Below are 13756 nucleotides of genomic sequence, written 5' to 3'. Positions count from 1 at the left end.
TTGCTGCTTCTTATGGAAATTATCTATTTAAAAATATTTTTATCTTGGCGGTCTTTACATTGAACCTTTTTTAACTTGCACCATCCCACCTCCCATTTTATAGTGTTCAGTTAAAGTTTAAATCTAACACATTTATCTTGAACAGGGCTCAGAACAACTTTAGAAGAATACTTCTTGCTTGATTGCCATCTTTGCAAGAACCTGATTAATTGCTTATGAATTTCATGTTGGGATGTAACAGAGTAAAAACCTATCAAGTTTGCAATCATGTTCATCACTCTCACACCTCACTTAATCAAGCCTTTATATTCATGGCCAGTTCTTAATAGAGTTGCTCAGACTTTGTATAATGACCTTTTAATACACCATCTGTGGTAATTTCATTCATTTCATTTTCATCACCCTATCAATGAGCCTGATAGGAGAAGGTGGATGAGGCTGATGAATATATGAATATAAACATGACTGAATATTCATCATCTTCTACCATCATGCACATATTTTTAACCAAACACATTAAAATCTATGTTTGTGAAGGTGAATGCGTTCCTGTCATGCAATCAGAATTTTATTTTATTTTTTTCATAAATATTACAGTCTTGGGAGTAATTAGAAAAAATTAAAACCCCAACACATGTTTTTATTGAAGAGTGCAGCCTGGCAACACAGTTCATATTTCTTTGTTGTTGTTTTATTTTATAATGTTTAATTTAAGTTCCATCTTGTTTGTCCCAGACAACCTCTACTTTTACCATCTGACACAGTCAATGGGTCATGAAATATCTGGGAAAATTTTTGGAGGTTGCAATATGAAGTTATCTCAAGATGTTCATGTATCCAAAAGGAGGAATCCCAGTGAATTGAATTAGATGAGCTGTCTTTAACACTTGAATTAAAGACAGCTTCCATTTTAAATTAACCAGAATCTTAGCCTTTGACATTTTAATATAGCGTGCTAACACTAACAATGTTACCATTATATCATTGAGGCTAACCTTATACATTATAAACCTGCTTATTGAGTTAGCAGGTAACTGACTCACATGTTAATCATTATGTCTATTCTACTGGTTAATTAAAGATTTGGTCAGACTTGACCATATCCATTGAGAATCAACTCCAGACATCATCATAGACTGCACCAGATCTAACCATAAATAATGGCTAACTAACATTTATAATTGTATATGGAAAGGTGGCACGGTGGTGTAGTGGTTCGTGCTGTCACCCCACAATAAGAAGGTCGTGGGTGCTTTCTGTCCAGAGTTTGCATGTTGTCTCTGTGCCTGCGTAGGTTTCCTCCCACTGTCCAAAGACATCATGTTTGGGTTAATTGGTCATTTGTCATACATTTTCCGTCAGTGTAAGTGGTTGTTGGTCTCTGTCTGTCTCTGTGTGTTGGCTCTGTGATGGACTGTTGACCTGTCCAGGGTGTACCCTGCCCCTTGCCCGATGTGAGCTGGTATTGAGCTGGTATTGCCTCCAGCAATTCTTCTTTTAGGAACAATTATGTTACAAGTTCACATTCAGAGCAGTTTGTGCTTCATGTCATTTATTCATTACAGTACACTCCTGTTTTTATAGGAACAGACAGTCTGTGATAGTTGTTAATAAATGAATAAATGCAATATGAACTTTATTTAGTCATAATAACAACGATAGATAGATAAATACTTTATTCATCTCCTCAGGGAAATTCTCTGTAGCCATATCCATATCCATAGCTCACAGTACATACTGTACAAGACAGTGCAAAGCAATGAAGAAATGCACAATGAAAACAGACAGTACAAAAACAATACAACACATCAGCACACAATGAAGACAGTCAGTAGTGTATTCAATCAATAAATAAAATGTGCGCCTAATATGATAAAACTAGGTTAAGTACATATAAACAAAAAAACATATTAAAGCTGAGCTGTTAAACAGTCTGATGGCTGTTGGGACAAAGAACCAAAGGACTTCCTGTGGCAATCCGTCCTTGAACGCAGCTGTAGACACATATTGTCAAAAATATTTAACATGCTAATATCATGACAAGGACTAACATGAGTTTTAGCATGTTAGCATGCCAGCAGTAGGATTGGGTGAAGACTGAGGGTTAAGAGCCTCATGGGGGCGCTCGTGTACATTGTGATGACATTGTATGAATTGTATTTCATAAAATACGTGGGGAGTGGAAAGGCCTGTATTGTGAAGGACCCGAGTTGAGCGGAAACTCCGTTCCAGTGAATCCATACTCCTATGCCTGACTTTGAGGCTCTCTCAAGGGGACGCGCTGTAAATACTGTGTTGCCAAGTTGGAGCGAAATCCGCCTATAAACTGAGCGCCCTCCTGGCGGGGCGCTGCCGTGTTTTCCTGTGCGGGATAGAAGGAAATGGATCTGGATACCGTCGGGGACTAATATCGGCTGGAACGGAATTTCCAAAGAGGAACAAACCAGGACGGAGGGGGTGGGGGACGTCCATTGCTGCTGCGGTGTGTGATGGTCACCTGTCAGCTGTCAGCTGTTCTCCTGACGCTTCGTCCTTCCTCCTTCTGAGGGTTGGCGGCTGGTCTGACATCATCGCCTTCATCCGGGGGGGAGGTAAAGGGTTGGGGAGGGTTTAGAGATGCTGTCAGTGTCGCTGCACCCTTAAAAATCTAACAGTCGCACTCACGTGTACGCGCACTCACCCACCCTGCGCCGTGCGCGTCCGCTCCCCGTAGACCTGCTCACATCAGACGGCCCGTTTATTCTCCGGAGCCGGCATGGAGGAAATCCTGCGAAAGCTGCAGAAAGACGCGTCCGGCCACAAACACAAAGGCATCCGTGACGCCTGCGGGTACGCCTGCGGTGAGTGCGCAGCAGCCTCTCTCCACACACACAGACACACACACACGGTTGTACAGGGGAGGGGGGCAGAGATGAGAGGGGGGCATATGCGACTGTATTCACCTGCTAGCTCTTGGAAGCACACAGCAGCTCCTAATCCCTCAGGCCCGGCAATGCTGAAAGACACCGCGAGAAGAAATCAACGTCATCTGCTGAGAATTATTCAAAATTGATTCAGAATGGGGGGTGGTGGGGGTGTCAGCGCCCATATGGGAGCGTTGGACCATCATCCAAATCTGGCACACACCTGCTTTTTCAGGGGGTGGGGCGGGGCATGTAAACTACAGTCTCTAATGTGAGCAGCTAAAAAAATCTTCTAGGTACTTGGAATGTATCGTTTCTGCAGGCTTTTCATCATTGACTGCTTTTAACCTGTTCAGGTTATTGGGAGGGAGGATCTCAGCTCACCAAGCTACAGTGTGGATGAGCGAACATCACTTAAAGACAGACACTCATTTCATGGCAACTCTGAGGAGAGCATTTGTTTAAATGTGCCTTGCATTGACAAGTAGATGCCTTTTAGCACAGAGGCAAGAATTAGCTGTTTCATCAGCAAGGAAGCTGACGACACTTCAGTGTGATGTGGTATCATACACAACACAGGTCACTATGTAGACAATCAGACATGCAGGGATATTTCTCGTACTATATTTATATGTTTCTGTCTTTCATAGTGGCTGAATAGCATTAAAGCAGCACAAGACTGATCATCTTGCTGACTCATTAGTCCTGTCATATTCTGCCTGTTCAAATTAAGAGAGCTCAAATGAGTCTCAGTGGGTACGTAGAAACCAAAAGGAAAAAGAGGGTTTTTTTCCCCCAAATCTCATTACTGTCTTGCTGCACAGCTCAGTGATTTTTAACAAAGTCCGGCCCTCAGCAAGGCAGCACAGGCTCTGAAACGGCATCACTTCGTAACGAACCCAAAGAGCATTGAATGGTAAAAGCAGTTTCCACTGACGTCAAAGGTGAGATTGATGGTCATGATGGGTCAGCCTGACCTTTCCCTGGTGGTTGGTTGTCATCGTGCACAAGCTGTATTAATACGCACACACAGACATGCAAGCACACTCAAAAGGCATGTTCCAGAATAATTATTAGGCATCACCAGACTGGACCATTGAACTCAAATCACCCCAAAAAGTAAAGAAAATAAAAATTCATGTCCATAATATTCACATTCTGTATTTCAGTGATGTGTGTGTTCTGACTGACGTTGACTGAGTAGTTGACTACAGTGTAGTGAATGGGCATCATGAACCAATTAAATTATTTACTGCCTACCTTGAAACATCAGGAGATGTGCCCATAAGATCAATCAATGTGAAACTCATAGTTGCTTCTGAATTTGAAGGATGCCAAGCATCCCAAGTGAACATCACCTCACACACTTGCACACACACACACGCACAAATGCACATGAATGGAAATGTAGAATGCAAAGGGCAAGGCTAATACATACTGAAGCTTGAGACACATGTTCTTGGTGACAGCATGTGCAGAGTAACAAGAGAGTTACGCTTTGTTTAGCGGATGTCAGCAGGTCTTTCCACTTTCTGCTAAGATTATTGCTGTAGTTTGTAACTGTTCACTTGCAGAAATGAAGCTGAGGTGAAATTTCTCAGTTTTCACATAAGTTACTTTCCAGATCGGGGTACGCTGTTTAGTCTCACTTTCATGCTTAATATGAGTCTTCTTGAAAATATTTGACTGTTTCAAATCAAATCAAATCAAATCAAATCAGATTTATTTGTATAGCGCCAAATCATAACAAAGTTACATCAAGGCACTTTACATATAGAGCAGGTCTAGACCAAACTCTTTATAAATTTATTTAAAGAGACCCAACAGATCCCCCGATGAGCAAGCACTTGGCAACAGTGGCAGGAAAAACGTCCTTTAAGAGGCAGAAACCTCGAGCAGAACCAGGCTCAGGGGGGGCGGCCATCTGCCTCGACCGACTGTTTGTGTTGAAGTTTTCATAATTTGAAAACATAAATATAAAAAAAACAAGTCATGTGTTTCAGCTTTAAGTTTCAGTTGTTTGCCAAAATTGTAGATTTTGTCAAACATTACTCAAACTATTTGTAGAGGACTATTTTGACAGGGACATTAAGCCACGTTTGGTGCTCCAGTGAGTATTTGGGGCAGCAGGACAGTGCATGAAGGATTGAGCCAGAAAGCACAATGTATGTTAATGGCGATAAAGGAACAGTGCACGTTACTGTTGTGTTTATTGAAGGATCCATATTTTATACATCTTAAGTTATGATATCTATAGAAGACAAATTTAGACTTTTAAGGCCCAAAAACCATCTCATTGTAGTTTTACATCGGCTCTCTCAGGCTTCTCTGTGGAGTTCCAATAATAGGTAAGTCGGACAATTAGAGGAGATAATCTCAGCCAGTCTTCTTAAAGGCTGACTGTTCTCTGAGGGATCCAATGAAAATATAGCAGATTCCAGGCAAACAGACAGAGAAACAAAAGCCTGAAATGTTGTATGGTAGGTTCAGGTGGGCAGAGCTTTGCGCATGGCTTTGAACAGTGCTTTGTGGTGACATCACAAAGTCCCAGAAGTCCTAACAGCTGGTTTTAAGCCTTAGTTTGTCAATAAACTGAGTATTTTGTCTGTGGACTGAGACCTTTGATACTTTTACTTTATTAATATTGACCCAGACCTGATTTGATATAAAAGACCACATGGGGGTCTACCTCCAGACTGTGTGGACCTTTAACAGCTTTTGGAGTAAGTCTCAGGAGTTGGATTCACATACAACAGCACCTGTTACAGGGCTTTTAGTCAGTCCATAGGACATGTTGAGAAAATAAATGAACACTTTTCATGGGCAAAGTAAATATTAAATTCTCCACAGGTCGTTCTGAGCTTAACAAATGGAATCAATTTTTTAAGGTTTACTAATGTAAATACAGCTTATCTGTGGGTTTCTAGTACCGTAATTTTCTCTTACTCTCTTCCATTCAACTACAGAAACCCTTGAGTCTCAGAATGGATCAGCCAAGATTTCCCCTTCTCTGCTTCGGTGAGTTGAAAATTTCATCCTAATTCATTTTAGCTCAAAGCTTCAACGGTACAAAATTTAACTTGATTGTAATCACTGCATTCCTCCCACAGTCCAAAGACGTCATGTTTAGGTTATTTAGTGACTCTAAATTGTCCGTAGGTCTGAATGTGAGTGATTGTTTGTCTCTGTCTCTGTGTGTTGGCCCTGTGATTGACTGGTGACCTGTCCAGGGTGACCCCGCCCTCACCCAGTGTGAGCAGGGATTGGCTCCAGCAACCCCTGTGACCTGGAAACGGATAATTAATAGTAGATGAGTGAGTGAGTAATTGCTACAAAAGAAACCAACGTAGTAAACAGAGACTAAACCGCAGATGTGGGACTGATGGATTATAATTCTTGGAAGTCGTAATCAAACTAGTGTTAACACTCCAAACATAGAAGGATGAAGACAGCAGGAATTTCATCAGCTCAGTTGTAGATCTGTGGAAACAAAGTCAGACTGTTCGCAAGGCAGCTTGGCCTAGGCTTTGCATTTACTAGATAACTTTCGTGAATGTGTGAATGATTTGAATGAATTTAAATTATTTCTGGGTTGATAATGCAAATATGGATGTTAAGCAGGGAACTAAAACTGAGGTGTAGAACTGTTGAAGAGCAGAGGAGAACTTCACATTGAAACATTCAAATTATTTTCAACATTGTTAAAAAAAGGCACTTATGGATCATTGATAACTATATTTTTTAAATGAGCTGTTGATCATGTACCATATTTCAAACTTAGCTGGGATAAATGACAGGCACACAGGCAAGCCCAGAAATACACCAATGGAGTACATATAAACCTTAAACTCCATGGATGTGTTAATGCTTCCCATACAGAAGCCCTGAAATCATTCTGGTAGGGGAAAAAAGTCACTGAACTGCAAAAACAACTTCAGAGAGGTAAATGAATGTTTGTCAAAATGTCTCTTAAGTCTCTTTCTTTTTTTTTTTTTTTTTTAAATAAAAAATAAAAAATCTCTGTGGGTTTGTTTATAAAGAGGGGAAAAACTCAACTTCACTTTCAGGAATGGAAACTCCAGAAAGTAAACAGAGAACATATTAAAACTGGTGGAAACACTGAATACAATTATTTCATTAAAAAAAAAAAATCCCTGTGCTATCTGGTACACAGGCCATGTCTGACCAGCTGGAGCTATCTGTCTAATATTTACTTAGCTTCTTTCTCCGATAACTTCAGTTCCAGATGTCTGATGACTAAAGTCCTTCATCTGTAAAACAGAAAAACCAGCAAGGGGGGAAAAATATGTAAAAAGTCTGACTTATATGTCAGTTTTGAGCTTCTGAGAATCGAGGATATGACATAATCAACAGGTAACCAAGTTAGGTAGCCTATCCCAGTTTTTCTTTGTAACTGCACAATTGTTGCACCTCTGATAGAGCTAAAGTTTCTTTGAGTTTTTCCACATGTAAAAATGTTTACATGTAAAATGATGGAGAACTGCTGCTGTTGGACTGTGATTATGGAGGTGCCATAAATTCTGGATGCTGGTGCAACTCAATGCCTCTTAAATAATTAATCCAATAACCTCTTTTGTTTATTAGAGATTATTATATGAAATATTGATGATAATGTCTTTGTAATGCTGTGCGATGGTTCTTGGATCACTTACTACAAAATGGTCTCCAAGCTACACAGACTGACAGAAGGGAGATAAAATGATGGCTGTCTCTGAAGGACAGTTTATTTGGGTTGTCCTAGACAGAAAGAATTATGACATTTGGATCAGAAAAAAGCACAATTACATTGGAAATGAATGTTTTTTGATTCCTTCTTCAGACTTATTTAAGTCTTTGTTATCATTTTAAAACCACTTGGTTTGCTGGGTTTGCAATTATTTCTGAGGAGTGAATAAATGTGTTATTTACATTTTTAAAGATGTTCCTGTTGATCTTAAAATCCCTGATTAACTTTATGCACATTTGATCAGGGGTAGATGTTTGTGCTGTTTTTTAGTTTCTCTTTACATCCTCATGAATGAAGTCAGAGCTCAGTGAAACTGCTGTAGTCTGCTGGGTACCGTGCCAGCCGTCTTCTTCCCAACCCGTTTGAAACAGTGCAGTTGTGACAGCTCAGAGCATGGAGATGAAGCCCAGTAGCCTGTTATCAGCAACGCAGCTCAGTGGTGACTCATCCAACTGCAAATAATAGGAGAGAGATACTGAGCAGTCAAGAGGAAAAAGCAAGACAAGGAAAGCTTAAAGAAAGTCTCAGCTGTACTAGAATCTATACTGGAAATCAACCAGATGAAGAAAGGTAGCCAATTTAATTTGAAGATTCCTTTATTTATTAGTTTTTGGCTGTAAAATAGATGTTGTTTTTGTACTTTGTACAGTCCACACTGCAGTGAACATTTATTTTGTTGTACTTTCTCCTCATCTTCATTGTGAGCCTCGAGACAAGAGGGCAATGTGGCCAGTACAGATTGTACAAGCATCTCAAAAAAAATTTTTTTAGGATTTTTTTGCCATCTTCTTTTGAAACAAGAATAAATTGTATTTGGAGGAGAAGGGGGAGCTGAGGAGGAGTCAAATCAAACAAATCAAAATCAAAATCAAAATCAAATCAAATCAAATCGGATTTATTTGTATAGCGCCAAATCATAACAAAGTTACATCAAGGCACTTTACATATAGAGCAGGTCTAGACCAAACTCTTTATAAGTTTATTTAAAGAGATCCAACAGATCCCCCGATGAGCAAGCACATGGTGACAGTGGCAAGGAATAACTTCCTTTAAGAGGCAGAAACCTCGAGCAGAACCAGGCTCAGGGGGGGCGGCCATCTGCCTCGACCGGCTGGGTTGAGAGTGGGGGAGAGAGAGAGAGAGAGAGTGAGATAGGCATTGGAGGGGGGGGGGTGTAGGCAGGAACATGTTGCTGCATGAAGTTCATGGAGTTGAGCTGTAATACAGAATTCATGAAATATGGGACCAGCAGGTGTTGCAGGAACATGGGATGGCGATGAGTCACCACCTGCAGGATGAGGACAGAGAGAGAGAGGAGAGGAACTGGGAGAGACAGAGACTCCCCGGACCGATGCTGGAAGTTCTTTCCATAGAAGAGCCTGATGACTAAATGATCTGCCTCCAGATTTACTCTTGGAGACTCTAGGAACCACAAGTAAACCTCCATCTAGAGAGCGGAGTGGCCTGCTAGGACAGTAAGGAACTATGAGCTCTCTGAGATATGATGGAGCTTGGCCATTAAGCGCTTTATATGTTAAAAGAAGGATTTTGAATTCTGCTCTATATTTTACTGGCAGCCAATGAAGAGCAGCTAACAGGAGAGATGTGATCTCTTTTCCTAGTTCCTGTTAATATTCATGCAGCAGCGTTCTGAATTAACTGAAGGCCTTTCAGAGATTTGTTTGGACATCCAGATAGTAATGAGAAAAGTAATGAGTAATGATAAAATAGTTGTAAAATAGTTGATCACTGGTTCAACTGAGCTATGGCTCTCTGTCAGCCTGGCTACAGTGCTGAAGAGAAACCTGGGGTTGTTCTTGTGAGGAGTGAGGGATGTGACTCAGGCAGGTTGCTGTTTTTGGTGCAGTGTGTAAATCAGTGGGTGGCCAAACATTCTAATCCATCCCCTGCTTTGTGGGCTATTTTACTCTAAATGGAATCATCATTTGAAAAATGAACATCATATTACAGTAACTGAGATCATATACTCATTAGGAAAACATTTACTGAAGGTTTCACATAGACTTCAGTGAAAACTGACTTATTTTTACAACCAGTGCAGACACTTTGTGATGTTTATCATAGAGAATAAAGGTTGAAGGCTCTTGAATTACTTTTCAACTCAACCTAAATTTTAATGCACAGTGTATTTTTGCCATTACAAAAAAGAGCAGAGCATTTACTTAGCTTTTACTAGAAATGAGTTTTTCTCAATAAAAATTGCCTTCTCATTTTTTTTGAATGACGCCAGTATATTATATTTGTATATGGGTGATAAAAATACTTTTTCCTCTCAGTGGGTAACAGTTCCAGTAGATCCTTCAGGAAGTCAGACCCTGATTAAAGAAGCTTTGTTTGGCTTGGTGATCAATGAAATGTGACGTTAGAGGAGAGAAGTTCAAGTAAATGGTTTCTCCCTCAGATGTGTTAGGATATTCTGCACTTAAACCATATGCAGGGTCAATAAGAGCAGGAGTTCATGGAGAGACCCTAGCATATTCAGCTGGTCGCTTTTCCCTTCAGCCCTCCAAAATCTCACTCCCCATTAAATATTGACACAAGAAAAGCATCCTATTTTATAAGTCAAATATTTCCTCCAGGCTGCTGTTTGCCCTGCAGAGGTAGACTTGATTTAGTGTTTATTATGTTTTCTGTATCAAACAGGCAACAGGATGAAAACATCATTGCTGTGTGTGCATGTGTGTGTGTTTTATTTAATATTTTAAATCTTAGCTGTTTAGTGGTTTGTGTAGTTTCTTTCCAGATAAATGGAATTGTAATATTTTGCATCACACATCTAATTAATGATTAATTTAAAAAGCAGAGCATGACCCCTGAAATCTGAACTCAACCAATAAGATTTTTTCTATTAGATTTAAAATAAAAGTGGACAGGAATATGCTGAAGTGTCTTTAGCCTGCATTCTATCTAATGACAACTCCCCTGGTTGTAAAAAGAAGTGAGATTGTATTGAAGACCATGTGAAAGTTGTCCTGTGTTTCCCTTGATTTAGGAATGATGGTCTCATTCTATAATTTCATGCTGTCTTCTTCAGTACAGCATGATGTTTAGAGATGAATGGACCATAAAGCATGGTATGCATTGGGGAGTGTGTCACTGACAGATTGTACCACACAATCTTCTGTCTACCCACTCTGCAGCGGAACCTTCTTCTCTAAATACTGTTTCTTCTGGTTTCACAGTGCGTTTGCATTTGGCTCTAACACATTCATGTTAAACGAATACAATTGCCAAACAGCCTTACAGGTATAATAAATAGCTCTGAGTTGCATTTAAAGGACAGTTGTTATAACCAGTTTGTGTTGTGTGCTTCCAGAGAGCGCTGCTTGTTGCCTCTACAGATGGCTCTTGAGTCTAAGAACACCAAACTGGGACAAACAGCACTCACTGGAATGCAGGTATCAGAGTGAAAACATACCCTTTCTGCATAGATTTCATGGGAAGTATAAAAAAAATCATGCTTAATTGTGTAATATTTTTCTGGCATTCAGAAGCTCCTGTGTGAGGACAGGTTCTTGGGTGGGGTTGGGATGGAGATGGAAGTCCTGGAGAAGCAACTGCTCAGCCAGATGTTGGAGGCTATCAGAATCACACCATCCCTGCATGAGGACCTGCAAGTAGAAGTCATGAAGGTAAGGACCAGAGATGGACCACCTCGATTTTCCCCAGAAGCTGATCCCACCTCCTCAGTTCAAGACCCAGTGGAAGATGTTGGAGAGCGGATAGTGGACAGTTTAAAGTGTTTATTTTTATAGTATTTCATTGCACTCTAAGCAGGTTATGTAAATATGTCAAGGACTTGAAATACACCTGCATGACAAAAAATAATCTCTGCCTTGCAGCTTTTTCCCGAGTATCCTCTTCTCCTCAGATCTTGTGTCTCTTTCTGTCTTTATTTAGATTTAACTTTTTCATCGTGCTTAAAGTATAGAGACTCATTTGTCAGACAAACAATTTTCCTTTCTGCTCTGTACAGGTCCTGCTGTGCATCACCTACTCACCAACATTTGACATTAATGGAGACTCCATCCTGCGAATTGCTGAGGTAGGACGCTCAGCCAGAGTCTGTTTTATACACATCAGCCTCTGGTATTTAATATTTTACATGTAGCAACAGGCCACAGCGTTGTTTTGTGGATAAATTAAATTTTGTTGCCCAGCTGCTGTTGGGGTGTGAGAAAATGCTTTTGTGATTCTGCGAAGTTTTGAATCACATATGTTTCTGCTGATTTACATGGATGCTACTGTTTTAGTTAATTCTTGTACATGCTCTGAGATTTGACTGTTTAGGTGGACCAGATGCACTTGAGTAAAGTACAATTAACTAAACCAATACTTTCAAGTTGTATTGAAAAGACTAGATGGGTTCTGACTAAGGTCTCCTTCATCTGCTTGCATCCACCTGTCTGTCAGTTAGCTTTTTTCTGGTAATGATGGTCACACTTTAGACTATTGCATCATGCCACTTGGCAATGAGGTCTGTACACAAACACACACAGGCTGATTTTGCAGAACTTCTAAGATGAAGCCAGATAAAACTAATCTGTCATATGAGATTTGTTCAGTGCTTCCTTTAAAATTTGAGGTAATAATTATTTTTAATAAACACATTTTTTTGTTTGAAATATCAGCACTATCTCATAATGTACAGCACATCATTCAGAAAGTAACAGGTAAAATCTTACACTTATAATAAATCTTGTGCAAATGTTATGTTTCTTGTGTTTACTCTAAATAAGCGAGACCGTATGTCAGAGCTGAACAATGTATAACGTTACCACCATCACATTAAGAGCAGAGCGCAGCCATTAATCTCTCTCTCCAGGAGGCCATGCAGTACATTAGCTGCATATTCCATCATCTCCAATGTGGTAACAAAATCACTGATGCACAGATCTATGTGTTTAACCCCAATAAAGGTGTCAGATAGTTTTTGATAAAATATTGAAATGGTTCCAGGTGGTACCGACAGTCAGTTTATTTCTTTCAGTTTTCTTTCCCAGTGGGTTTTCAGTGGATTTTTGGAGAAGCTCTGAAAGGACTACTTGAATTGTTGAGGAAAAAGCCCTCTGGGCCTGTAGCTGCTGGAAGCCTTGTAACTTGGGCTTTCTCTAATGGAGGGAGCAGAACAGCTGAATCTGCTGTTTCCTGGACAAGTTGATGCTTTTTCTGCCTGAAACCAGACCACATGACATCAACTCTCTATGCAATTGAGCAATGTCCCTACTTTTCACAACTATATTTTAAGACTCCATGCGGAGTGTCTGACACTCAAAAGATCAATATTTGACATTTGACAGAAATAAATGAAGATGCACAATAACTGTGGCTCCAGGAGATACTTTTACTGAGCAGAAAGGTAAACAACTGAAATTGATATGTTGTGGATGTAGGTTTGAATAAATTGGGATGTTCATATCGCACGTTATTGAAAGTATCAAAGGTCTAATTCCACAGAGAAATGCTCACAGTCTTTTACTCATAACTCAGCCTTAAAACCACCTGAACTTCTTGGACTTGTCACAGCAAAGCACTTCACATATAGATCAGGTTATCAACAAAGATAAACCTGAATGCCAAAACGTATTTTCTAAATCATCTGTACATCTTTTTCATGTAAAATAACCTCCCTCAGCAGCAGCAGCAGCAGTGGTGGCTCCAGTACCCAGGTGCTCTTTGATGTCCATTAACACCTCATAAAAACCTGGTCAACATGCTGTGTTAATGTGCTCTGTGCCACCAGGCTAGGCCATCTGGTGTGTGTGTGAATGTGTCTCCCTGTTTGTGTTGTTTCATAACTCAGGAAGGCAGGAGATGTTGGCAGCTCTGCTCCGTTATCAGTAAAACCCCATGCAAACAGTGCAGGTCAGCATAGGTTCTTAATGCAGGGGTTGGCAGCGCTGAGGGCTTTATTCAGTTTCAGCCAGTGGGAGCTGCAGGCTTCAACTTTACCATAACACTGTCTTATCACTTTTATTAAAACACTATAGACACTAGAGGGGCAAAGATCATTAATTGCTCATTAATAGCCATATCCTAAGGCTCAGTAAGGAGTGTTTGTCTACATGCTATATCCATCTTATGT

At 40.1% G+C, this 13756-nt stretch overlaps 1 protein-coding gene across 2 annotated transcripts in view; it reads left to right on the top strand.

Moving 5' to 3' along the window:
- Nucleotides 1–2392: 2392 nt before the first annotated feature.
- Nucleotides 2393–13756, top strand: part of arfgef3 (ARFGEF family member 3) — a 54215-nt gene continuing 42851 nt past the window's right edge. For both annotated transcript variants that reach the window (XM_029521566.1, XM_029521565.1), the window contains exons 1-5: nucleotides 2393–2840; nucleotides 5870–5921; nucleotides 10988–11069; nucleotides 11163–11303; nucleotides 11648–11716. In XM_029521566.1, the coding sequence (XP_029377426.1) occupies nucleotides 2756–2840; nucleotides 5870–5921; nucleotides 10988–11069; nucleotides 11163–11303; nucleotides 11648–11716 (429 nt within the window). In that variant the 5' untranslated portion in view covers nucleotides 2393–2755. The remainder of the gene's footprint in view (nucleotides 2841–5869; nucleotides 5922–10987; nucleotides 11070–11162; nucleotides 11304–11647; nucleotides 11717–13756) is intronic.

The sequence above is a fragment of the Echeneis naucrates genome, chromosome 15 (genome assembly GCF_900963305.1).
Source record: "Echeneis naucrates chromosome 15, fEcheNa1.1, whole genome shotgun sequence".
Classification (NCBI taxonomy): Eukaryota; Metazoa; Chordata; class Actinopteri; order Carangiformes; family Echeneidae; genus Echeneis; species Echeneis naucrates.
The sequence above is the reverse complement of the archived record's forward strand: the minus strand, read 5'-3'. Positions and strand labels throughout refer to the sequence as shown.